The following is a 27,182-nucleotide window of genomic DNA, read 5'->3' on the forward strand; positions in this document are numbered from 1 at the left end:
TGAAGTGTGCTTGAGTGACTAATTGTGAATTGTAGCCTGATTTAGCAAAAACAATCAGCTGGTCCTCTTCTCTAGTAGCTGGGCTTCTAAGCAATTCACAAAGCAGAGTGGACTGGATTTCACTGGCTTCATTTATGATTATGGGATAGACCAGGGGACAAGACCAAATTAATGACGCATTGTGGCTGTGAATCTGCCAGACATAAATCCAGCACATGGTGGGATACAGTGAGTTGTTCAGAGGCCCACAATTGAAATTGCTTTTACTTCCTACCACTAACAGGGGTATTCCATGAAAACCATGAAGTCGGCCAGGGAATGGATGTAAAAGGAGTCATTCTCATTTGTTTATCATGCCAGCTGGAGTTGTTATAAAGAGATCCCAGCGAACATCAGCCAACAAACACATAAATATTTCCATTACACCACACTCAACCCAAATGCATAGAAAATGCAGTAAATGTGAACATATAGTATGTCTTATCTCCTATCTCTTCATATTGTTATCCATTGATTATTTACTTTGTATGTGTCTGGAGGATGAGTTTTGGTGATGTTAAAAATCCTGCCATTTTTTGAAGTCAAGCTCTGTATCTCTGGCCCTGTTCCGAACTGGCATTAGTGTCTCAGGTGATCTGATCACCGGTGGACAGCTCTACCTACCTCAGTGACCACTTGGGATCGGATCTCACTTCCTCGCTCTATACACATTTGCGTTCACACTGCTAAAAGAATGTGGCCATATGTGACCGAAACCACCTCTGAATGTGGTCTGAGTAATTGGATCTCAAATGTGTCTTAGGTGTGTTCACACCTGTACCTAGATCTGTCCACTTGTGGTTGGATCATCCAAGGCGGATGTTAATGCCAGGTCTGAACAGGGCCCTAGTGAATCTTAGCACAATGAATGCTAATCTGGTATCCTCTCTTCACTTGTCTTTCTCTCAGGTCTCTCAATGGACTACACTGCCAACAAGCTGTACTGGATAAGCTCGGCCAATGGCACTATCAACAGGTGCAATCTGGATGGCAGTGGGCTGGAAGTGCTGGAGAGTCTAAAGAGGGAGTTAGCCAAAGGCACAGCTCTGGCTGTGATGGGTGAGTGGAGCTTGTCACAAGTGCATCAGATTGCCATTGGGGATTAGTCAGAGAGTGTGGAGGGTTTACGTGTTTAACCAGTTAAGTGGCTGTAGAATGGAGCCATTTAGGCAGTCCTTGCAACAGTTGTGCTTCACATCATGTGAAGCAGCAGTGGCAATAGATAATTAAAACACCGCCCAGCAGTGATTGATGATTGATTCTCTCACCTCTTTTGTAATGAAAAGGGAGGAGGATGTTCATTACATGTTGATTCTTGGCATCAGTGCTGAATCTAGTGAGTCTAATCATCCATCAACTCATATGTTCATTTAGAAAGTTAATTTTGTCAACAACCAACAAACAAACAAACCTCTTATCTAGCTTGCAGTGTCTGGCTCCTCAAACCTTTTTTTCAGCTTTTCCTTTTAATTGTCTACATACATACAAGCTGCCAATTGGTCATATGTCAGTGTAAATTAGTTCTTATCCACCAGTTTAGCAAAAACTCATTCTGGTATTATACCACCCAGAAGGTATGCAAAGCTGCCGAAATTCAGAAACAGCAGTGTGTCCAGATTGCAGTACTCAATCACTGACCTTTCTGATTGGTATACCAACCAAACATGTATTTGGAGAGAAGGGAAATTACTTATGTATTTGATGTACTTTAAATTAAATTGGAATAAGTCAGTGGCACCTACAATGTTAAAATAAGCATAACTTCAAAAGCAAATGAATTCCTGTAGCTAACCACTATATAAAAACAAACCTTGACATATACTGTTTATATGTGTGTCCTTCTTTTCAAAAAAATGATGAATAAAATTTAATTAATTTCTCTTTTATTTCATTTTATATATTTATTTTTAAAACAGACTGGAATATGAATTTTAAATCATCTCATATCCACAGGGCAGCAATCTTGACAGTGAGCTATGTGAATGCATTGTGCTTGCCAAGATTGGTAATGAGAAGGGGGCAGACACACTGAAAAGAGTGTGTGTGTCTCTCTGGATGGTGTGTCTGGATGGACCAAAGTGTAATTTTTATTTTTTAAGTAAAAACATAATCAATATTGTTGTCATGGTGATACTTTGTGTTCTTGAAGCATGTTATTAATCATGGCAGGGCTTCGTTTCCTGCATGGTGGGTATCTGTCAGTATGTGCAGAGTATAATTACAATGATATAGAATAACACAGCTGTGTCAGAATGGAATACCATTGTTTTGTTAGCTGTTAGCTTTCTGAAACTGTAGGACACGTATTTATAGTTCGTTTTTGTAGGCTTTTCTACAGTTTAGATTTTATGGGGAACTGTCGTGGTTGAAACAAAGAGTTAAATGCTGCTCCGTCAAGCACAATTAATAAAAAATTTTTATGTTGAGGGAATTGTTGAATGGTAGCATGAATAGCAGTTCACTGTATTACTATCTTTGCACTGTTAAACAGAGAAATTCCACAGTGGTTTAACATTGCATTTGTTGCATGGTAATGTTTTATTATACATAGAAGATAGCAATCTAATGGATTTGTTCATTTAAACTTGGATTCATGCATGAAAGTGTATGTAATACTAGTCTTTGCATGGGGTGATTGGCTTCCCCCACTCTTAGTATAGATGTTGATCTATCAATTACTGTAAATACAGTAAATTATTAATGTTAAACTTAGTGTTTAATAAGATGTATAACATATCATATCCCCTTTCCACCCTTTACCAGACTATATGTCTGCACTGATGAACAGTTTTCATAAAGTATGTGATAACACTTAAGATGCCTCACTGAGTTTTACAACCGCACAGTTCACTCTATGTGTATATTTAACTATTTATATCAATGTCACACTACAACATTAATGCTTACTATAAATACTGTTGAAAGAGTAGATTTAAATGTATTTTTAGCCTGCGATTAGCATCTAGCATTTAGTGAAATGTTCACTGGTAGTTTATTGTCTGTCAGGCAGTCAGTTTCTCATACCATGATGCCTTCCTCTCTACTATGAACTATTGAGTACATACTAGTGAATCTTGCAGGGTCAGCTGAAAATGAGACTTGGGGGAAGACAGCAGGACAGCAGCCAGACAGGTCATTTTCCACTCCTGAGCTTCTTTTGCTGTTGGCAAGTGAATAGACTATTGGTGATGCCCATTACAGAGTAATATCCTGTCTTCAGATTATTATTTTTTTTGTCTCCATGGTGAATGATGCATAAGTGCATTTGCTGACAATTCACTATGTTTACCACCTCACTTTGCTTGTTTTCTATATCTCCTCTCTTTCTGCTTTGTCTTACCTGCTCAGCAAACTGTGATTATATACCTAATGGAACATGAGCAAATATATAACTAGTATTAGAATTATGTAGCGTTAACGCCATATTTTAGAATTTACTCTCGTTGAAATGGGGCACCAATCCTCTAGGAGTACAACAATGAATTACTTCATTGGCAAATTTATCAATCTCATATCGGAAGCCATGACTTCTCGATTCAATGGATCTCCAGTCTCTACGTCAAAATAATACAACAGGACAACAACTGGGTGTAAATAAAGGAGTTTATTTAACTAAACTACTATCTACAGAGTAAATGCAAGGTGTAATAATCATAAAGATGAAAATAATAATGAAATGAGCAGTGTGATGAGTTGGCAATGGTGGGAGAGAATATGTTATGGCTATACACTATGGCTATACAGCTAATGATGCTACATCTACGAATTAGGTTTGATGATTAAATATTGCTATATTTCGACATCAACCCAGTCATGAGCAGAGTGTTAAGACTGGCCTACTGTGAGTTGCGCTGTAGCTGAAGACCCTCGGCTGGAACCCAGGTGGCTGTGGTTGCCGTGGTAACCCTGGAGACGCGGGATCTAGGTGGATTCTCCTGGAGGCCGTGTCCCGTTATCAAGATGATGGTTTCTGCCGGTGTCTCAGCGGTTCAGCTCTGGTGGAGTTTGTCAGGAGACTTTCTGTCTCGGGCACTCCTGATTTGTGCTCGGCTTCTCTGCAGGCGGTCGTGCAGAGGTGATCTCAGCTTCTAGTTTCTGCATCGTTTTCTAGCTTCAGCTTTGCAGCCTCTAGTTTTTAGCTTTGTTTCTCGCCTCTTCTTCCCTCTTAGCATCTCGCCGAGTTTCTAACTTTTTCGCGTTTCTAACATTTCTGACCTCTTCTCACCTTTCAGGCCTTTTCTTCTTCTCTGACTTCCCTTCATCTGACTTTGTGTGAATTGTTCACGACTGTTTTATCCCCTGAGGGCTGGCGCATGTTTCATGGGCACCACCCATCTTCTCCTGTGTTCCCATTTGGAGAAGAGAGTAAATTTCCACTGAACTTTGGAATAATTTAATTCTAGAGTTTACTAGCACATCCGTCTTCCACCATGACCACAAAACATTAAATGAAATAACATATAAAACTATTTGCGCTAATAATGGCAGAGAGGAGTAATAGGAGTGTTGATTTCATATTACACCCTTCAAACCTGGAATTAATCATGATACAAGTGGTTAATTGATCAAACAACAATGTAATATATATATAATATATATAATATTCTGGATGTCATGTTGTGTGTGTTACCTCATGTGAAGGATGCTGACAGTATGGTCACATGAAGGACATTGTCTTAAAATCTACATGTTACATTTCAAACATTCTATGGGATAGAAGTTTGGGATTAAACTATTGCATAGGAACATCTCATGAGTTACAGAACAGCTAGATATTTAATTTTACATTCTTCCTCAGATCTGTGTCTAGTTGAAGAGAGTTTCTGCTTGGTCACTACCCATGATCTCTTATCTTAGAGAGGGGCAGAGGAGGGAGGTTGGTGTGTGTGTGTGTGTGTGTGTGAGTGTGTGTAGTGTGTGAGGTGTGATGTGTGTTGTGTTGTGTAGTGTGCTGCGTGTGCCGTGCTCATGCAGTGCACAGAGAGGCCAGGATTCACACCTTAGTGTTAATCAGTCCTTTTGTTGTTATTTGTCCTATACAAGAAACAATCAAATATCATTAGACAAAGTCTTATTGTTACAAACTGGAGATTTTGCCTATATTCTCCAGTTGTCTGGTGTCCATTGGTTGATCCTCTGGAGCTGACCCTTTGACCTTTGGTCTGGTTCTGTGTCGTTTGGACACGCTAAAAGCATGGTCTGTTTGTGGAAGAGGGGTCCTTTGTCTCTGTTTCCTATCAATTTGATAGTTTGATGGTGGGAAGAGTCACAAAGTGTCAACTGTGGGTCTGTAACTCTGCATGTCCTTACAGTGAACTTCCTTAATGGCTTGTGACTGATGCCAGGCCAGGTATGTACGCTACAATTACAATATGAATGTACATGCAGTACAATACAGTACATGCACATGTCACAATCTGCTTTGGCAGGGAAATAACTTCATCATGAGGTGAGTATGGGTATTAAGAGCTTCTGAGACCTCTGTGGGGAATCAACATTAACGAGTATTAATCTAACAATGGTTCTACTCTCCCTTCTGGTCTGTGATCTGTTGGTCGTGTTTGAAGTGGTTAAGGTTGCTCCAAAGAAGCATCATATGAAAACAAGGAAAGCTTGAGTTCTATCAAGATTTCTAGCTCCCTCACAGCAGGAGATGAAGGCAGACACACAATCATGAAAGGGTTTTCCAAAGGTTATTTCTCTGCACTGATAATCTGTGGAGTGCGGTTCTTAGACAGGAATCAGACATTTTGTCTCGCTGAGGTTCTTGTTTCCTTTCAGCTTTTTCATTTTGCGTGCATGTCGTAGTGATTGCTCATGCTGGTTGTGAAAAGGTATAATGAAGGCACTGTTACTGACACAAGGTCGATCCACTCAGGTCCTAGGGCTCTGTAATAATTGGATTGGCTTGAGGGAAAGGTGAGGGTTTCTATTTAGAAGGTGTGAGTGATCCATCAGCCTCGACTTGCCTGGAATGAAACGAGCAGTTGAGATGGAAATTGAATATGATGTGCCAAAACCGAGCAATCACAGCTAGCCAGCGATCCCCACGGCATCAAATTAACACAGGGTGCAAAGCTAATCTAGGCTAACATGCCCTCCAGGGTCAAATGTTTTGTAAACTGCATGTAGACTGTCATTCTCACTCATGGGAATTTGTCTGATTTGTGGAAATGAGTTTATGTTCCATTGAGCCTGAAGCTATTAATGCAAGTGGGAATCGTTTCTGTGTGTGTCTGTTTTTTTTTTTTTCTTAATAAACCTTTGAGGGATTGATGATGTGAAACCAAACATTTGCTGGTTGTATTTGTAAATAAAAAAATGCTGCTAAGTTATCAGATTAAAAACAATTTCTTTACGACATACTGTCTTGACTGCAAAATTATCTTTTTTCAATTATGTGAGGTTGCTGATAGAATTGAAGTGGGTAATACACTGAACCAGGTTGTGTGTAGCAACAATGCTGCTCAGATTCATTGGATTAGTGTATGGTTGCTGGTTGCTTCTGCCTGGCTTCCAAAATGTGAGTTAGAACACCAAATGATTTTGATCATTTATTCTAAATTTAAATTAGTTTGTCTTTCCTCCTTAATGTAACGTTTTGAAGTTTTGGTCAATCGAAAAATAGCAAAGACATATCTATGTCCCCAACCCCCTATTTACAATGTGTATTGCGAGGGGAGAGGAGCCACCTGATTTTTCTCCACTTTGCACTTCAGTGGGTTTTTAAAATTGAGAGTTCCAATCACATCTGTTTTCTGTGGCAAAGTGCCGGGGACTGTGTGTCACTGATTTCTGCAGAGGACAGAGGTGGGGATGGAAATTGGAGGACAGAGTGGTGGTGATGGCCAGGGTCAGGAGCCTATTGTGCATGTGCCTATTTACAAAGACACACTCATCACTTATGCTCACAACAGCAGAACTGCTGAAGCATGGAGGTTCACTGTCACACAGAGCCAGACAGGACAGGTGACGCTGCTTCAGTATCACTAAACTTTTGTGTATGTTGTCTAAAATGACCAAGTTTGATTGACATCTATTATACTGCTGAATATACATAATGAAAAAGTATATAATTGTTCATGATATGAATAAATACACACTATAAATGTAAATATATGTTATGTATATATGTGTAAATCTTCCCTGATCTACAGTATTTGTAGATATGGCATTGAAAATCACAGTTGTGCCCATTTTACTCAATTATGGCAACTCCTTCAAACTGAAGTGCATGGGAGAGCCTTTGTTGGTGTAAACCTCTCCCAGACATCAAAGTAACTATGATGCACACATCAGTGGCAAGTGGGCAGAGCGGGATATCCCACTCTTTAATCTCAAATCAGCTCAGAGAATGCTTCAATTATTTAGGGGCTTAACGGTATAAGAGTGCCGGCCTCGGTGGATTAGAGTGCGCGCTAAAGCACACCGTTTGCACTTGGAATTGGTGATGAAGGGTGGTATTTGATTGTGCTGTAGTGTTTTTGAAGGCTTGTTTGCATCGCAACGTGATTTGCATACATTTCGTAGTGAGGAAGACAATGCTGCAGTATTACCTGAAGCCAAAAGTAGAATTTGCTCTTGCATTGCAGTTTTATTTAATCTGTGTGTGTGTGGCCAGATTTTGTAAGAAATGGACATTGATGGTTGCAGGTGGCAAACTCTGGTGGGCGGATGAGGATTCGGCCCAGCTAGGAACGGTTACCAAGAGAGACGGACGGAACCCGGTGATCTTGAGAAACAAGACGAGCGGGGTTGTTCATATGAAGGTGTACGACAGAGAGGGTCAGAAAGGTAAGCATGCTCACACATAACACGCAAACACACGGATAAAGACAAAGGAAGACGCACACTACCCACGTGCACATATGGTACCTTACTGTTTACGTTTTGTTGGTTGTGTGTAACTTTTAGGAAGAAACCCGTGCCAGATAAACAATGGAGGATGCTCACAGCTCTGTTTTCCCACTTCTGAGAACACCCGTAGCTGCTCCTGCACTGTTGGCTACAACTTGCGTAGCGACCGCATGTCTTGCGAAGGCAAGTTTTCCAAATACTTGCTCTACAGCTACCAATATGTTTCCATTAACATTTGACTTTCTATGACTATTCTAAGTTTGAAAGAATGCATTCCTATTTCAATGTATGTGATGAATCTCTGCATAGGTCAAAAGCATTCATAATTTCGCATGCTTTGGTACTTTTGTTTAGGTTGTAATAGGTCATTTGTCATTCTTTAGGTGTTGACTCATTTCTGATGTATTCCATCCATGAGGGAATCCGTGGAATCGCTCTTGACCCAAATGACAACAGTGAAGCCCTCATGCCCATCACAGGGACACTGTTTGCTGTGGGAGTTGATTTTCATGCAGGTATGATACCATGCAGCCAGACAGATGGAAGGATTTTCACTGTTTTATCAGTGTTTGATATTGAGTTTAAGACAGCACATACATATCCCAGAGACCAACTGAAGCTCAAAGAGTTATTATGTCTGATATATGGTTAAATGTACACACTCCATGTTGTTCCTGGTATTCTTGTTTAGAAATGTGAAGTTATTTTGCAGGCATAGGAATTGCTTTTGTGTATGGTTTACTTGCAAAACAAAGCAGGTTGATCAAAAAACAACAGTTTGGAGGGTGGATGGTATAATTCCTTTTTTCAAATTTTATTTTACAGATGAGATTATGTAAACGTGGCATTTCTAATCCAATAATATTTTAAATGTCTATTTATAAGAAAGGCTTTAATGGCTCACACTTTCACTAAGCAGTTTGGTTAAAAGGCTATGTACCTATCTTGACCTCTACAGTATATCAGATTGAAGCCTTGTAATTTTAGATTATGATTTAATTTAATAATACAATGTACAAATCTTTTACTAAACACCAATAATAATGATAAAAGAATTTTACAGTGAGTAGCAATGCCATTGCTCAGCTACATGATGAGGTTCAAGGCTCGTGTTGGCACATTCCCCCCTGAAGTGTGTGAGACATGGAACCCTTGAAGGCAAGCTGCTTTGTTCTGGGCTTTAAAATGTCAAGTGGAGAGAAAATTGATGACACAGTTGCCACTCTCTTGCCCATTTTCTAGTCATACTTTACTGTACACAATCAAGCAGGAAGTTGTGAACCATAGTATGGGACCTAACACTATGACATAATCTAATTTTCATGTACAGAAAATACAGGTGTTTTATGTAGCCAGTGTTGGGGCTAACTGCAAACCTTTTCCTTCATTTCCAATCCTAAAACAATAAAGGGGAGTCAAGGTCTTTCTTATACTGGGTACTAACCTTGTGAATAATGGTTTGTGGGCTTGTGGAGTGCAGTGTAGATGAATGAGTAATAAGTTTACATTATAGAGGAACCTCAGCATGAATAAGATTAAACTATTTCCTCACAAGCCTCTGAAACAATCCTTATACAAAGCAATTCCCAAGATATTTCTATCAAATGAAGGTAACCTAACATGCATTGGAAAGCATGAAGCCAATAGCTTGTGCTGTCATTTGTTACATCCCTTCTTATGATAAAAATGATAGATTTATTACACCAACAAATGCTATGAATATACTATAGGCTGGCAGTGTTCCATATATGTAATAGGTTGCCACTGATGGCATGATAACAAATGCTGTATAAAGGAAACTGCATATGTACAACTGAAGCAAATTACATATACACATGTGTTTATATACTAAGGATATGCAGCAATTCTTTTTAGAAAAGCAGAGGGGCAAAGCTGTGTTGGGATAATTCCACATGTATGCTGTGAGTTTCCTATGTAGGTTCACAAAAAATGAGGTTAGGAAATGTAAATTTATATAAAGGTCGCTGCAACCGATTTAATATTCCCACCGGCTGACTGTGCCAGAGGCAGAGATCAGCAGCCGTCCCATCATTTGACAGGAACTAATATTCACAGAATATTATCTATTGAAGGGAGAAAACGATACCAGAACACTGTTCACAACAAAGTATCTGGATTATATGGACATTGTTTGCACCGGAACATTGTTTTTTACTTTTTCAGATGTTGCTTTTCAGTGCATTGACCACCACAAATCAAATGCTATTGAAATGCCATCTCAACAACAGGGCACACTTCCTCATCAGGTCAAAATTTGCCAATCTATCAAATATTTACTGTACTTCTGTTGCAGAAACTACAAAGAGCTGCCTGCTAATCCTCATCTATACTTTGTATGCCTCCACGCTGGCAACAACCAGGGCCAGTGGCATTATTTTTTGGGGCTGTCTGTCCATCAGACTGCCCGTCCATCCATCCGTCCATCCCATTCTCTCGAACATGATATCTCAGTGCTTCCTTTGGGGGAATCCCTTCAAATTTGGTGCAAACATTCACTTTGAGACAAAGATGAACAAATTAGACTTTGGTGGTCAAAGGTCAAGGTCACTCTGACTTCACAAAACATGTTTTTGGCCATAACTCATGAGTTCATACAATAATTATGACACAATTTAACACAAATGTCTAATGGGCTAAAATGATGAAGGGATGAGAATTAATATCCAAATGGTCAAAGGTCAACTTCACTGTGCCATAATGATGTTCTGCAAAAACACCTTTCTCATCTGCAAGGACACTTATAAATAATTAATGACAGAAATTTGCAGTAGTCACTATAAATTAGTCACAAGGGGTGTAAATGGCCAGTGTAATTACATACAGTACACACACACACACACACACACACATATATATATATACACACTGCACTTCACTGGACTAACACTTTCTAACTAAACTTTTTCCCTTTCAGATAAAGTCAGAGTTCAGGAGAACAAAAGCAGGTTGGGTCACTCACAGGTTTCTGTGTTCTCAGTTTGTCATCCAATAACTATCGAGAGCCTGAAATCTGATTTTGAATATGAGCGACTTCAAAGGTCGACAGCAAACTTGATGTGTAACCACAACTTTTGGAAAGAGAAAATAAGCCGAATCCAAGCCAAATTTAGATATTGCCAAAGTATAGAACAAGCTTGCCAATCGTCCTTTCCTTTGTTACTTTGCGCAGGTGAACATGCAAATACATTACTAAGCCCATCCAAAAGAAGCAGCGGACAGCACACGCATAGCATTTGCATGTCATTACAGATGCCAGGCTGCCAGAGCAGAACAGATGAAAGCCCTGGAGCTTTATTCTGTCATAGGTGAGCTACATGTTAAGTGTGTCAAGGCAGCAGGAACAAGAAAGTACAAATAAACATACAACGCCCCCTAAACTCCTAATAACCTGTACAGAACCAAACTGACAGGCATGCACGGAGATACACTGGAGGACTTGGAAGTCTGCACCATGAATGAATTATGTACTATTTCAAATGCTTATGTAATAGGGCTGTAAAATCAGAAAGGGCCTATAAGAGTTTTACCAACACCATGTTTTGCATGAAGCAATATACTACCCTGTAAAATTTGGCCGACAATAACCTTTCCTGTTCATGCACTACGAGTCAACAAAGAGCTGTGGCTGAACTGTGTGGGTATTTTCGCCATCATACTTTATAGACCTACACAACATTTGGTGAAATGGGCCGAGCTGCTGTAAAATGTGGTTTTATGAGCTGCTTTGTTTGATGGTGTAAATACTTTTGTGGCATCATCCCATGTATCCCATTTTCTCTTGTCATTAACTGTATTGCGTATTTTGCAGGAAATGACACTGTGTACTGGACAGACATGGGCTTGAACAGAATCTCCCGCTCCAAACGTGATCAGACCTGGAGGGAAGACATCATTACTACCGGGATCAGCCGGGTGGAAGGGATTGCTGTTGACTGGATCGCTGGTTAGTATCGTGATTCCCTCGACCTGCGGTCTAATACTGCAGGCTATCAAGTTGGTATTGTCTATTGAAAATTCTCAATTTATGTGCACAGACTTTAGTTACAGCATTAAGTTAAAAAAAAAACAAACAAAACTAAGCCTTAGGAACAAAAGCGGGTACCTTTGTTGACACTCTAAAATCATTCACAGTGCAAAAATGTGAGCAAAAATTTGTTGTTATATACAGTATGTTAATGATGAGATCTTTTTTTGTATCTTGTGCCCTTTAGAATCAATAAACGTCTGCTTACTATTTCTTCTTTCTACACAGGAAACCTGTATTGGACAGATCATGGTTTCAACCTAATAGAAATCTCCCGTCTGAATGGTGCGTACCGATCAGTGGTCATATCTGAAGGACTTGATCAGCCCAGGGCCATTGCCGTTCATCCACAGAAGGGGTAGGAAATGTCTTGTTTTCATGCTTTTGTGAAAATATCAGCACTTTTAGTCCGTATCTTTCTTAATTAATGTTCAAAGTATTTTGTTTTCATTTACAAATTTCAAATTTGACTACTGTCTTATTGACATAATGAAGTCTATTATTGAACTGCTAAATATCTTGCCTCAGTCCACAAGTTTCCCCAGTCCCAGGTCACCCTGTTGACCAAACCAAATTTAAAGAAATATTACAAAAAGTAAAATATTAATTCTTTAATGTCTATTAGGCAACAAAACTGGCAGTATCTTAATTATATTTTTTTCAAGTACATACTGTGTTTGTGTGTTGCTATGCTGGCCAGGTATCTTTTTTGGTCTGAGTGGGGCCAGAACCCGTGCATCGGCCGCTCCCGCCTTGATGGTTCGGACCAGGTCACCTTGGTCAACTCAGGCATCATGTGGCCCAATGGAATTTCCATAGATTATGAGGTGCAGTTGCACACAGATGCACAAACACTGTCATCAACCTCTTGCACCTCCACTCCATTCTTACACACTGTGCCTCCTATGTCATACAGTATTACTCTTCCGTGGCTGAAATATGACTATGTCTAACTGGTTTCAGTGTGTGATATGTTTTTTAAAATTATCCTTCAGGAAAATACATTATACTGGTGCGACGCTCGCACAGATAAGATCGAGAGGATCAACCTTGAGACAGGTGAGGGCCGGGAGATTGTACTGTCAGTGGCCAACGTAGACCTGTTCTCAGTGGCTGTGTTTGGACCTTATATCTACTGGTCTGACAGGTAATTTATTATTTTCTTAAATGTACACACATGCATTGGCTTGTAAAGCCTGAAATACTAACCTGACATTAACCCCTCCCTTTACAGGTCTCATGAAAATATAAAGAACAGCAGTTCCTTATAACAAGGGTCACCACCATAGTGAATACTCCAGACACAGTTCAGCAGTATCAGTATCAGCAAGAGAAGATTCTTCTCAAACCATGTGTAAAATCACACGCTGTTAAATTCAACTACACCTTATTTCCTTTCATGAAGTCAGTCACTTTATGCATATTTGTACACTCCTGTGGTTCTTTGGAACATTGTTGTGGGCTCTCTGAAGCACCAACAGACTAAGACAGGTTTTACAGTATTAGTAAAGAAATGGTTGGTAAGTAGTTAATCACACGTCTCTTCTGTTTGTTTTGATTGTTTTTAACCTTTCTTGCATGACTTGACAATCAATCATCTCATTCCCTCCCCTTTATAACGAGGACGACATTGGAAAGAAGCTATTAGCTTTATTGTGCTTTTATCTTCAGCAGCTTGAATTGTGTGTCAGGACTGGCTGATTGCAGTGTTGGATTTTGCTTTACTTTTGTCAAATGAAATTATTTGTCTTCATGTCGATCTAACTTTGTCATTACCCTGCCGCTGTGAAAAGTCAATACAATATGCTTTCTTCTCTGAAAATTAAACCACTTATTTTGCCCCCTTCATCTCTTCTGGTGTTTTTCAGGGCCCACTCCAATGGTTCAATCCGCCGTGGCTTCAAGACTGACACCAGTGAGGCTGTAACCATGAGGAGTGGTCTAGGGGTTAATTTAAAGGATGTGACAGTCTTCAATAGAGGCAGAGAAAAAGGTAGATGTTTCATTTTTACAGTCTTATTCATTTACATGATGACAATTTTCACCTCTGCAATCTTATTTTTACTTTTGCGGTCATGCCTTTAATTCGTTTTTATAGGCTTTTATAAAAAGCACTTCAAACTCCACTTGTAATTTTCTTTTATGTATAGTCACATACAATTTAAACATGATTGCACAGAGGCAGAAACTGAGACTAAACAGTAACTGAACATGTGTTGGGTTTTGAAGGCACCAACCCCTGTGCCAGGAGTAATGGAGGCTGCCAACAGCTGTGCTTTCACCTGGGCAGTGGTCGCCGGACCTGCTCCTGCGCCCATGGCCGCTTGGCAGAGGATGGCTTCGCCTGTGAGCGCTATGAAGGTTATTTACTCTACTCTGAGAGGACTATACTGAAAAGCATCCATCTTTCAGATGAGAACGACCTTAATTCACCTGTCCAGCCTTTTGAAAATCCTACATTTTTCAAGAATGTCATAGCGCTGGCCTTTGACTATAGTCAGAAGACAGCTGGAACCAACCGCATCTTTTTCAGTGACGTCCATTTTGGAAATATCCAGATGATTAATGATGACTGGACAGGAAGATCTATTATCGCAGAAAGTAAGTGAATGTTATACTCCCACACTGTTTTTCCATCATGTGAATGTTTGCATGTCATTAGAAAACACCTGCCAGCTTCCCCACAAACATACACTTGCACTCATACAATCATATACCCCTTCTTAAGCCAATTTCAAGAGCTTCACATTTGCTACAGTATTAATGGTGATATAGTGGTAAGTAATTGTACCCTGTTTGGCCTGAGTTTGTTTCAGCTGTGTTTTTAGTCATGTCTTCCACATGCATTTCAATGAAAAAGATGCGCTTCAGTTGTAATCCATGCAGCTGTCTAAACGGCTATGTAATGGCTCACTTTTTACTTGCACTTTAAGTACATAACTGCTACCCGAAGCGTATTTTTATGCTTCAAGTCTGATTTCCTCTGACTTATGTGTAACTGCATTGATTGTGTATTGGGATGTATGTGAGATGAGTGCCGCCAACATTCTTCTAGTGCACAGTGGCACTGAGGCTGAGCAGCTCCAGTGTAGACACTGACCCAATCCTGCAGCTGCTGCTGTTGTGCTTCTGACATGCTGCTTCTGCTACACATACAATGTTACCTAGGTGTTGTTTTTACTGCAGTCTCAATTATAGGGCAACCTCTTTCAGACTATAACATTGACATAGCATCAATGGCATTTATGTTTTCCACTCTTCCTTTCTTTTCTGTCATTACTCCTTTGAAAACTTACCACTTATCATTAAATTGCTATAGTGTAATACCTATGTTTGAAGGTGTTACTGGTACAGACTGTATGATGGGTCCAGTCCCTCTCTATTTCTTCACTAAAGCTCAGTCAGTCCTGTCTTGATAAGCATGACTGAGTTCAGATGAACAGCAAAAGCCTCTGTTCTGCTCGGCCAGCACCCTCTGCCATTCTGTGAAGTTTCCACTGGGAGCGGAGCTCAGCACCTTCCCACCCCCTCCTCACACTGGGAGACTGGCAGTGTAACTGATCCACTCCCACCCATCCCCCCATGCCATCTCCCAAACCCTGCTGAGGGAGCTTTCAGCTTATTTATTTATCTTCTAGAACCATCTTTTGAACCATCTGTCAGGATTTGTAAGTGTCCTTCACACCTTAGCACTTGTGAAATGTAAAATCAGAGCAGTGTAAACAATTATAATTTTATCATCCTTGTTTTCAATTATCGTATTTGGTGTTGAGTGAAAGCAGCATGCCCTTGCAGTCCATGCTACTTTTGATGGAATCAACACCTTTAGGCAGCATCTACCCTTGCACTGTATATAAAAGCAAGACTCTTTTCTATAAAGGTTTCTGCCTGCATCTCGTCATTGAGGAAAGGTTAAGATGTTAATCATCCATATTTCCCTAATTAAACTCCTTGTCCCCCATTAATTACTCTCTCGCCCCGCCAACAATTTGTGAGAAACTCCAAGCTGCCAGACGGCTTTTATTGCAAACTATTAATTAGTGATTGGCTGACTCAGGTAGTGTCTTAAGTATTCTAGACTATGGTTTATGGGTTTTTAGATAAGGGGATACAGCCAAATTGTGTTGCATTGGCCACATGTTCACCATTTAGACAAAATATGGGCTGCATGGACAGATGAAAGTGTGAAAATTCAAGTCACAGAAAAGAGGCTCACAATATTTGCCAAATGGTGAACCCAGATGTTTTGACAATACTAAGCCATTGTTAAATTTATTATATTTTTTTTATTTTCTCGTTGAATTGAATGTTGGTAGTTTTATTGAACTGAGAGATGAAGTCAATTCTTTGGCCTTTCTAAGTGTGTACATCTTATGAAAGGTAATCTCTTGTTTTATCAAGCAATAAACAAACGTACTTGCGAACAGAAGAGTTACACATGAACAAACACACACACACAGAATCCGGTTCATGCAGGTAATCTTCCCAAAGCCTTAACAAACCCCATTTCCTATCTGGTTGACAAACTGTGATATCTGACAGTGTAGGGTCCAGTGGCTTTGTAGAGTGCAACTTTATTGAATTTTCATAAATTAGGAGTTTAATTTGTTCTTGTTTATACTGGTGTACTGGCCTTTTCTACTGCCTTTTGCATGGTGTCAATATTTTTTACTGCTCTGGGATGTTTTTTTTTTTTTTTTTTGCCAAAAGCTACTTTCGTTCTTTTCTCCCAGTCATAAGCTTCCACCAATATGCTACAGTTGTCCTTGGGGAAGTAGTCATATTCATGTATGAGTACATGGCAACTCAACAACACTGTATTACTGTTGTTATATACTGTATGTGTATATATTATTCTGACATTGCTTCTTCAGATTGATACTTGTGTAATATGGAAACATTGGAAGCCATATTCAGTAGGTCATTTATAAAACCACTGCAAAACAAATCTACAGTGAATGATAAAACACGAACATGGCCAGATTTTCTGTCTGTGATCATTGTCTCTCTCTGGAGGTTCTCTCCCTGTCAGTCACATTCTTGCACCAGCCTGGGAGCCTGCGGAGGCTTTTTCATATTCTGTCTTTAAGAAAATTGTTTCGCAGTGAAAACATTCAGGAACTGAGTGACTGTTGCATCAACAAATACCTTTCTGTCCAGTGTAGTGAGGCATGAAGTTATTTCCCTGTCAGTCACCAAGAAAACATAATCCCAATTCCAACACAATTGAAGTCTGCCATCTGTTACAGGAAAAGTCAGTATTTTTACCTAAATCTGCACCACAGTCAACTTATTTTTTACATTTGGGTAGCAAAACAGGTTATCAATAAACTACATGAACACTTGAATTTTAACAATATTATTCTTTATGTGTGTACATTTCACATTTTTCACTTAAACAACTAATGATGAGATGCACATGGCTACAGCCATAATGTGTGATGTAGACTAATTTGGCAGATGTGTTTTCTACATTAAGGTGTTGCCAAGCGCAGCTTTAAACATGAGTGTCCTTCTGACAGGCCTGTGCTTTCACTGAGCCATGCTTCTATGCAGTGGATGAATTCGATTACATGGCAGCAACTTGAGCATTGGTCTTATGTGTTTGTTCTTTTAGATGTGGGTTCAGTGGAGGGCCTCTCCTACCACCGGGCGTGGGACACTTTGTATTGGACCAGCTCCACTACCTCCACCATCACCAGGCAAACCGTGGACCAGAAACGAGTCGGTGCCTTTAGCAGGCAGGCTGTGGTCACACTTTCGGAGGAAGACCACCCACATGTCTTGGCTCTGGATGAGTGTCAAAAGTCAGTCAAACTCACTCACTTTTTTTCCACATTATTGTATCAGTTAATGCAAAAATGTCTGGACCTAAGTTTAGTCTTAGACACTGTGACTCCCAACATTTTCATTAAGGTTGATATATATTCAGCTATACTCAGTTTTATTATCACCAAGGGCCATCATCGTCAAGCATATACCATACCCTATATAGCTTTTGATGCTCGTTATCTTGTTTAGCAGCAAAAGACTATTTAATGGTCCAGGAAAATATATAATAACATAACATAAAAGCATTATACATTTATGTGTTTTCTCCCTCCCTATGATACAGGCTTGTGTATACATTTCTCACAACACTACTTCAATGCATTGCTCTGAGTTTCCCATCAAGTTGTTAAATAAGATGCACTTAATAAAGAAGGTCACTGCCAGAGTTTTAACTGGAAGAAAAAAAAAAAAAAAACTCGCATTACTGCTGTTTTAAAATCTGTGCACTGGCCTATGGGTTTTAGGACAGATTTTATGACCTTCGTACTTGTCTATTAATCTGTTCATTGACTATATTGTTGATATGCTGCCAGATGTGTCCAAGGTAGAGCTCTCAAATCCATGTGCTTTCTACACTGTAACAAAAATGCAGGCAAATTGAGTCTTCCCTCTGAATCTTAGGGCAGAAACATCAATTGAGGCTTTTAAATTTTTGTTACCTTCTAATGGCATGTCGTTTTTGCTTTCAGGAATAAGATATGTATGCCATCTATGTATGTTAGTAAAAAAAAAAAGTTTTATGTTCTTCAAAAAAATTGTACATCAGTATTCCTGTTGCATCTAGTGCAGATTGTTACAGTGAGCATTCTACTGAAGAGTCAGTATCTCACTCCTGCTGTTGGACTAACTAAATTAATTTCTTGACCTCAGTCTATATCCTTGGTTGGCAATTTGGCACCATATCCATCCCACTCCAGAAACACTGTCTGATAATTAGAATTCAAACTCAAGTGATTAATTAGCAGTCCGTGGTTGTGACTTCTGACCAGAATCCTTATTATCGCACTAGAGTGGACTTCCATGACTTCATTTCAGTAAGAAGTGAGAGGCCAGGAGCTGAAAAAAAAGCTTAGCAATTTGAAAACACATCCAGCTCTTTTCTTCAGTGATTTGTCTACATAGCTGTGGATTTAAAACGTGTACCGCCCATCCTGCAAAATCCATATAAAACAAGATATAAATCATTTATTTACTCTGCTGCTATTATCTGTGTTTTATACTCTCCTAAGTCCGCACAGAGAAGAATATGAATGAATGACCTCTATCTCACAGGCTGTGATGCTAATCTGTTTTATCAAATTGAAACTGAGCTACACTGATGAGCTCCTTCGGGGCATAGAGAGGGTAAGCTGATGACAGCCATGGAAGTTTTGGGAGCTATGGAAGGTTGTTGATAACTGACCTAATAGTAATAATAATAACAATAATAGTAAAAAACTTTATAGCACCTTTCATACAAAAGATGTGGCTCAAAGTACTTTACAACAAAGAAATTACATGCACTAAATGCTTCACATGAAAAGACATAAAATTTAAAAATCTAAAAAGAAAAACTATTTAAAATGAGAAGAAATTGTTATAAAATGATAACATAGGAAAAAAATGTGAATAAATAAACAGGTAAAAATAGGTGAAGAATAGAATACACACAATGCATAAATTTAAGTAAGAAAAGATTTCTTTATGACAAAAACCTTTCTTTTTTGCCTGAGTGTACACCTCAGCTCTGAGGCATAAAGAACTACAGAACATCTTTTTTACTGAGGGATGCAAATGCACCACAGGTTTTGATTATACCGGGGTGAATCTCTTTCAGCTGCCCTAGAATATTTTCCCTATGGGTGCAATGTAACTGTGGGTTTTATCTGTGCCAGGCACAACCCGAAATTGCCCCAAATAACCACCCTCTTCAGTGGCGCTGCGGGGGGTGACACACACAGCACACTCTTTTTCTTACAATTCAAAGTGCAAAATTTCAGAGCTAGTTAAAGGCTAAGGTGAAGAGATAAGATATTAGTTCTCTTTTAAAAATACTAAGTGAGCTGGCTTCTCTGATATCTATAGTTAGCGTGTTCCATAGTTTTGGGTTGTAATTGACAAAGGCAGCATCCCCGAGTTAGCAATGTAGCTTGGTCCTAACCAGTAAGGGTTTTGTATATAAGAATGAGGACCTTAAAGTCAATTCTAAATGTAACAGGAAGCCATTGTAGGGCAGCTAAAACTGGACTAATGTGCTCTCTCCTCTGGGTTCTGGTTAATAGCCAAGCTACAGTTTTGAATGAGCTGAAGTCTCAGTGTTTCTTTTCAGAAGGCCAGTAAAAAGTGCATTACAGTAATCAAGTCATCTTGAAATAAAGGGATGAATCAGTCATCTTGCTGATTTATAAATGGCCGTACTTTAGCTATGTTTCTAGGGTAAAAAGAATCATGTGTTCATCACCTTTCTGATGTGGGACTTGAAGCTTCGATCAGAGTCTAAGATAACAGAGACTTGTAACCTCAGATTTAACCCAGGGAGTTAATTTCCCCAGATTATTGAACAGCATTTCTCTGTTTGTTTTGGGGCCGACTGTTTCAGTTTTTTTTCTCATTTAATTTTCATTTATTTATTGCTAGAGGACAATATGTAACTATGGAAGTCCCCAGGTGGCAGCATGTACAGTGAGAATAACAATGGACCAAGGCAGCTTCCACAACCAACCCCCACAGCAGATGTCATGTTTCTCAGACACATTATCTCCAAGACTGATGTAAAACTTTCTCCCTTTTGATGTTTGAACCAATTCAACAAACAGTCATAGAGAGAATGACCAACTTTTCAAGACGATTGATCAGCATATCTGGTCTACCGTATCAAACGCTGTGCTTAGGCCTAAGAGAACAAGAATTGAGACTAATTTAGACCTAGTTGAGTTTAGTCTGAGGTGGCTGATTATTTTAGTTAGAGCAGTTTCAGTGCTGCAGGTTGTTCTAAAGTCTGACTGAAATTCCTCCAGGATATTGTTTTATTCAAGAAAAGAGTTTATTTACACTGAAACTATCTTTTCAAGTATCTTACTCATGAATGGAAGGCTGGATACCGGCCTATAGGTGAAGAACAAAGCATGACTGTGTAAACCTCTAGCCGTTTAATTCAGTAAAAAAAGACTTTCCTATTTATTAGCGCGTGTTTTGCCTGCATGGGAGAGAGTTCTCTGCTTGACATATTAGTGTGGAGGCTCTTATAAAAAGGTCCACATATTTTGTAGTTGACATCTGCACATGAAGTTGAAGCCACTTGCTGTTGCTGAAAACAAAAAATAAAGAACAATACTGTATGTTTCTCACCACTAATTAAATGTTTGGTTTGGTTTGTCCATTACCCTTTTTAGCCTGATGTTTTGGACCAACTGGAATGAGCAGAGGCCGAGTATCATGAGATCCACGTTAGCAGGCAAGAACATGAGGATTATCATCAGTTCGGACATTCTGACACCCAATGGACTGACTATTGACCACAAAGCAGAGAAGCTCTACTTTTCAGATGGAAGCCTTGGGAAGATTGAGAGATGTGACTATGATGGTTCCAGCAGATATGTGAGTATGGAAATAATGGCCCCCAAGTAAAAGATATTACTTGTGGTTACTCAATCTAAAGCAATTGTTTAATTTTTTTGATTATAAAATCATTGGTGTTGGACCATTATACAAGGTATAGACCCATCTTTTTAATTTCTACATAAAGTTCTAAATTTATGTACCTTTTGAAATTCCCATGAGTCAAGGAATGGCTTTATGAAAGAGACCCAGTGACTCACCGAGTAGAATCTATTTTCCACTTCTGTCTCCGAGTGATGGAGATGTTTCATTACAAAACATCTGAGAATCGAGGCACATATTCAGGGACAGAAAGTCAAATTGATCTGCCCTTTTCTCCTGAAATGAAACTGTTTTTCTGTCTCCCATTTAATCTGCCATCCCTATTGAGCTCCTGGAACATAATCCTTTATACAGCGAACAGGATATGAAACACCTCTTGATGTTCTTTCTGATATTTCATCTCTGGGGGTACAGATGGTTTCCTTAATCACAGAAGTCATTCCGTGGTAAAGTAAAGACGCTCAGTCAGGGGAGTTCTCATTTTGTCCATGAAAAGTTGCTTGCATAATGTATGACATCCCAACTGGATTTATATCCTCTGTATCCCATGTGTGCCAAGGATTACAGTACAAGATGGTCTTTTTTGCTATGGATGTCAGTTTTTGCTTGACATGACCTCTGCAGCTCATCACCTTGGCCCATTTCAATTAGTTGCCCATATGTTTGCTGAGCCGGGTCACAAGGCTCAGAAAGTCTCCACCTTTGGGTCCCCACCTGCCCTTGCTGCAGTCAAGTCCTGCTAATGAAGGCTTTGCACTCAGACTGCTCTGGGTGCAGATTCTCCATTCCAATTAAAATGTGTAAATTAAACAGAGGAAGCTGATTGTCAACTTCAGCACTTTCCCACACTGTGGTTGTGGAAATCTTGAGACAATCCACTATATACAAGACATTTCCTCTGGAGATGGTGGCTTAAGGCTCCTTGTCACTTTAAAGTCTTGTGATTGTTTCATTTTTGTCCTGAGTCACAGGAATGTAAACTTGGATGGCAGCGGAATATCCTCGAGGGCCCAGCTACTCCTCACTGCAGCAGTGCCATTACATGCTGCCAGTGTAGTTAGTGACAAAGAAGGATAAAAGCTATGGCATGATTCTCTCCCCCGTGCCATTTTGAGAGTGGAGGCTCATGTCATTAATGAAGGCAGTGCTTCACAAAGGGCAGCGGAGTGCATGATAAGGGAATATGTCAGTATGTTAAGCCAAGAAAAGATGCCCTTTTCACGATGAGTAGAGGAAATATGAATTGAGAGCTGTCGGCAGTTGAAGTACGATATTTGAATATTGTTGAGGAGTGAAAGAATGATAAGAATGAATGAAATATGTTCACATTTACCCAAAACATGAGTTCGGCTCAAAAATAATGTGTAGCTGGCTGTAAACCTAATGTGTCCCAAATCTAATTTCCTATCAATATGTTCAGTCCTACCCCATCTGGCGTTTCCCTCTCTTTCTCTCTCTGTCTCTGTCTCTGACTCGCCTGATGGCCAGTTGTTGCTTCCACAAGCTGGGCTCCTTTAATCAACACCTGTCCTATTAATCCCAGTATGGCACAGGGCTAATGTGATGCTGCTTACAAGCCTGTCCCACTAATGGCTTAGACTACAGAGCTGCTGGAAGCCCTGATCCCCCCCCACACACACACACACAAGCCTGGAGAGTCCCACAAGGAGGCATCTGATGGATTCCTGCCTCCCTGCCAATGACACTGTCATTTACTCCCCCAACATCTGGGTTAAGCAGTCATGTAGGCAGCAGGGGTGTTGTGTTGATTGAGTCGAATCATTATTTTTCACATTTATTCCTAGGGTTGCACTAGGGAAAAATTCTGTTGATGCTCTCTCCAGCCAGATCTTGAAAAGACATGTGTGTTTGGTTTGTGGGTGGAAGTGCAAATATTGACAGTATGAAATGTATGAATTCCCCTTGTGTTATAGCTGTATTGTGTATGCCAGCAAATAGAATAATTTACATAACCTGATACTTGAAAAGCATATTGGAAAGCAGTCCTAACACCAGTGCTCTGCTCTACAATTTTAGGTCATAGTTAAATCAGGACCTGGAAACTTCTATGGGCTCGCCATCTATGCAGATTTCATCTACTGGTCAGACTGGGCCCGCAGGTCTGTGCTGCGATCAAACAAATACACAGGCGGTGACACCAAGGTACTTCGAGCAGATATACCCCATCAACCAATGGGAATTATAGCTGTGGCCAGGGACACAAACAACTGTGAGTATTTAAACACCTGGAAATGAGCTTAATTTAATGACCAATGGATGCAGTGAATTGTCTGCAAATATTTGTGTATTATGTGTTTGCAGATGCCTGGGTGTTCATGTGTGCTTATTGGCGGGATTTTGTACATGTGCATATTTATTATGTTAGTGTAGGTTAGGACAACAGACCAAAATAAATATGTGGCTGCATGCACTTTCTACTGTAGCAATACAAAAATATTAGAGGAAGCAGTTCTTATCTGTGTCACTACTGCAGTTTGCATGCACCCACTGGCTTGATAATAAAAGACGTAATAAAGCCAGACTGATTCTGACTGTTTGAGGCCAGTACCAGTATCAACATTTTGGATTTTTTATAAATCTGATCAGTTTTTTTATTTTATTTTTTTTTTGGGCAAGGATTTCTGTAAGTTGTTTTTCAATAACTTATGACAAGGCTATGCATTAAGGCAGGGTATTTATATGACATTTATAGTTGAATCAAGCTACATTGTAGTCAGATATTCTACGCATATATGATATATCAATGATCAGCCAACATTGGTGAACAATACCAGCCCACTGGTACGTCATCTGGGCTCTGCTAACTAAAAGCAAAAGATTTAAAATGTGGTCTCATTTTGATGTACAAAAACAGCAGGGATGATAAATGAATGTGGTCTTATTTAGAATGGCTAGAAAACTAAAGTTTCAGAGGTAATTAATATAAAAAGTAGCCTATGTTGTAGAGGGAGTTTCTTAAGTGCCATATAAAGTTTAATTTCCAAGTAGGACAAAGGGAAGTGTGCGGTGGTGTGTCCCAATGGTTGGACTTGGATGCAGAGAGCCACACTCTTCCTCGTTTATCTCGTCATGGGAAATAATCACATCCTATGACCCGCATGTGCACAGCTGCAAGAAAAACAGCGAGTCTACAGCATGATGTGCAATGACCAGCAATTTATTCTTTTTGGTCTTTATGTTGTTCACCTCTTGTTTTTCTTGTCACAAATATCCTGACTATAAATAATCATACAAATGGTTTACGTGAGCTGCAAAACAGGAACAGATTCTTCTCTTGTGAATAAAATACTCGAGGCTGAAGGGCAGGTAATAACAGAGGGTCTCCATTGGATATAAATGTCTCTAAACGCTTATAATTGAGAGTATGTCTGTTGTTTCTAAGCTTCTATGCATTTTTTTCTCTGGACTGGATTAGCTCTCACATTGTCTTTCACAGGTTATGTGTTCACTTTGGTCATGCGGTGTAGTGCAATACACAAATCCCACACAGTTACACACAGCATTTTCACATAACACCCCAGGCAGAGAAAGACAAAATATCCAGTACAGTAATACATTTGCTACCTGTCAGTGAGCATACCTCCCTGTGGTCAGTATTAGTGCAGGCATTTAGCAACACAACTGTCCTTTTATTCATATGTTTACCACTGATGATCCTTTAAATTAAGACTGAATTTAAGTGCAAGTATTCAACACTTAAATCAGCCTCACTCTTAATATATCCTCCTACATTAGGTCTTAGATAAGGAATTGAATAATTTAAGTTGTTTAGCAGTTTCCTCATCCAGTCTCATGCCTTAGCATTTCACATGGACACTTTTCCATCTCAACTGAAATAAATCTTACAGGAGAAAAATCTACATCAACTGTCTCACCCGTTAACAGCAAAGGTGTCAGGCCTTCAGATTCAAAAAGACAGAGCTCCTTTCTAGATTTATCATTCATTTTCCATGATATGCAGAGAAGCCAAAGTCTGTGCCTTGTGCCTTGTCCCTTGGGATTTTGAAAACTTATTTGAAATATCACTTTGGACTATCACTCACTGGCCTCATTACTGATACAAGATATTATTTTAAGGTGAATTTAATTGGAATATCAATATTTGGAATGCTGCTAACTAACAGATAAGGAAGACTGAAGCTAAAGTCCAGCAGAAAGGTAATAACTGCGGGTCCTCAGAAGATAACTCCAGGAATGTACTAAAAATCTCTCACTGATTATATCTAAAAGAGAAAGTGTGTCCTTGGAGACTGCTTCAGACCTCTTAATGATTTCTCTTTGATTTTTATTGAAGGTGAGCTGTCCCCATGCCGACACATGAATGGAGGCTGCGGTGACCTTTGTCTCCTCACCCCGGATGGGAGGGTCAATTGCACTTGCCGTGGACAGCGTGTTCTGTTAGACAACAACAGATGCGTGTGTAAGTCATGAGAATCTTCAGATGGAATTATAGTGAGGTCACAACTTCTAACCCATAGAGCATTCCCCAGTACCAGGTATTGATTTTAATGGCACTCTATATTGATTAGTTATTTTGAAAGAAGTCAGTGTCTACATTTATATGCATAGCGTAACCTGGGTTCTGTACACATTCAGAGTAAGATATCATTTGCACTGTTTACACGAAACTTTTGACATCTTTGAATTGATCCCTTTGCACATAACCACACACAAACAGGAAAGCATGACCAGCTGCTGTCTCTTCCTCTTTTTCTAAGCAGTGAATTTGTAATGATTCCAGAAGTCATAGTCAATACTGCTCATGGAAAATAAAGCTTTAATGTTGTGCTACTTTAAGTTTAGGCAGACAGCAGAAAACACAGTTGAGAGGAGTAGGATGTTTGTCACAATTACTTGCCTGAAGTCACAAGGAGAAAGCATTCCTAATTTGACACATTGCTGGTTGAATCTGAAATGCAGTGTGAGGATAGAACATAAGGTGGGAGGAGCTGTTCAAACGAGGGAAGTTTGGCCAGAGTAAACATGGCAAGTGACTCAGAAGAGCTGGATGGTAGCCTGGATGTCGTTGTTGACGACAGCAGGCTTTCAGTTGCACCTCAATTCAACTCATTACTAGAAGAGGAAAAAGTGGGAGGGTGGTCAAAGTATATTTGTTGGAATTTTTAGTTTTTATTGACTAAAATCACTAAAAGTACAATGTTGACATTTATTATTCAATCAATGCACTACAGTAGATCAAATTGGAAATTGCTACTAAAACAAAGTCAGAATACACTAGGCACTTTAGGCAGTTAGAGTTCCCTCAAGTTAAGGTATAAGGCTAATGGGGTTATTGAATGCTTTTTATGGCATTTACAAATGCTGACCCCAAACAGGGTTTATGGAGTAAATGTGGAGTAATGTGCATTAAAATATACCCCCAGTGTTCATCTGTATGAATGAAGTTTGTCTAATACACACAGTTCAGCTTTGAGATTTTGACAGCCATGGTTCATCACCCTTATTGTCTTTTTCTGCAGCAGAAAATTCCTCCTGCAACATCCACACTGAATTTGAGTGTGGGAATGGAGAGTGCATAAACTACCAGCTAACCTGTGATGGAATAGCACACTGCAAAGATAAATCAGATGAAAAGATGCAATACTGTGGTAAGAAACACCTCACAACTCTATCTAAAGGATATACAGAAAAGAATGTAGAGTATTAAAAAATATGTACCTGTTGATTTCTGTCTATCATTGACATTTCTGGTAATAAAAAGTGGCAAATATGTATCTATTTCTAACAT

General features: G+C 39.5%; 1 protein-coding gene across 1 annotated transcript in view; it reads left to right on the forward strand.

The window, feature by feature from the left end:
* lrp1b (LDL receptor related protein 1B) overlaps nucleotides 1-27,182 on the forward strand; it is a 265,608-nt gene that overhangs the window by 181,522 nt on the left and 56,904 nt on the right. The window contains exons 36-50 of the mRNA XM_022741314.1: nucleotides 949-1,098; nucleotides 7,693-7,833; nucleotides 7,954-8,079; nucleotides 8,280-8,411; nucleotides 11,726-11,860; nucleotides 12,170-12,299; nucleotides 12,642-12,768; nucleotides 12,937-13,088; nucleotides 13,810-13,934; nucleotides 14,171-14,542; nucleotides 17,559-17,748; nucleotides 21,145-21,349; nucleotides 23,450-23,642; nucleotides 25,728-25,853; nucleotides 26,914-27,042. Coding sequence (XP_022597035.1) covers nucleotides 949-1,098; nucleotides 7,693-7,833; nucleotides 7,954-8,079; nucleotides 8,280-8,411; nucleotides 11,726-11,860; nucleotides 12,170-12,299; nucleotides 12,642-12,768; nucleotides 12,937-13,088; nucleotides 13,810-13,934; nucleotides 14,171-14,542; nucleotides 17,559-17,748; nucleotides 21,145-21,349; nucleotides 23,450-23,642; nucleotides 25,728-25,853; nucleotides 26,914-27,042 — 2,433 coding nt within the window. The remainder of the gene's footprint in view (nucleotides 1-948; nucleotides 1,099-7,692; nucleotides 7,834-7,953; nucleotides 8,080-8,279; nucleotides 8,412-11,725; nucleotides 11,861-12,169; nucleotides 12,300-12,641; nucleotides 12,769-12,936; nucleotides 13,089-13,809; nucleotides 13,935-14,170; nucleotides 14,543-17,558; nucleotides 17,749-21,144; nucleotides 21,350-23,449; nucleotides 23,643-25,727; nucleotides 25,854-26,913; nucleotides 27,043-27,182) is intronic.

The sequence above is a fragment of the Seriola dumerili genome, unplaced genomic scaffold (assembly GCF_002260705.1).
Source record: "Seriola dumerili isolate Sdu_G_001 unplaced genomic scaffold, Sdu_1.0 BDQW01000052.1, whole genome shotgun sequence".
Classification (NCBI taxonomy): domain Eukaryota; kingdom Metazoa; phylum Chordata; class Actinopteri; order Carangiformes; family Carangidae; genus Seriola; species Seriola dumerili.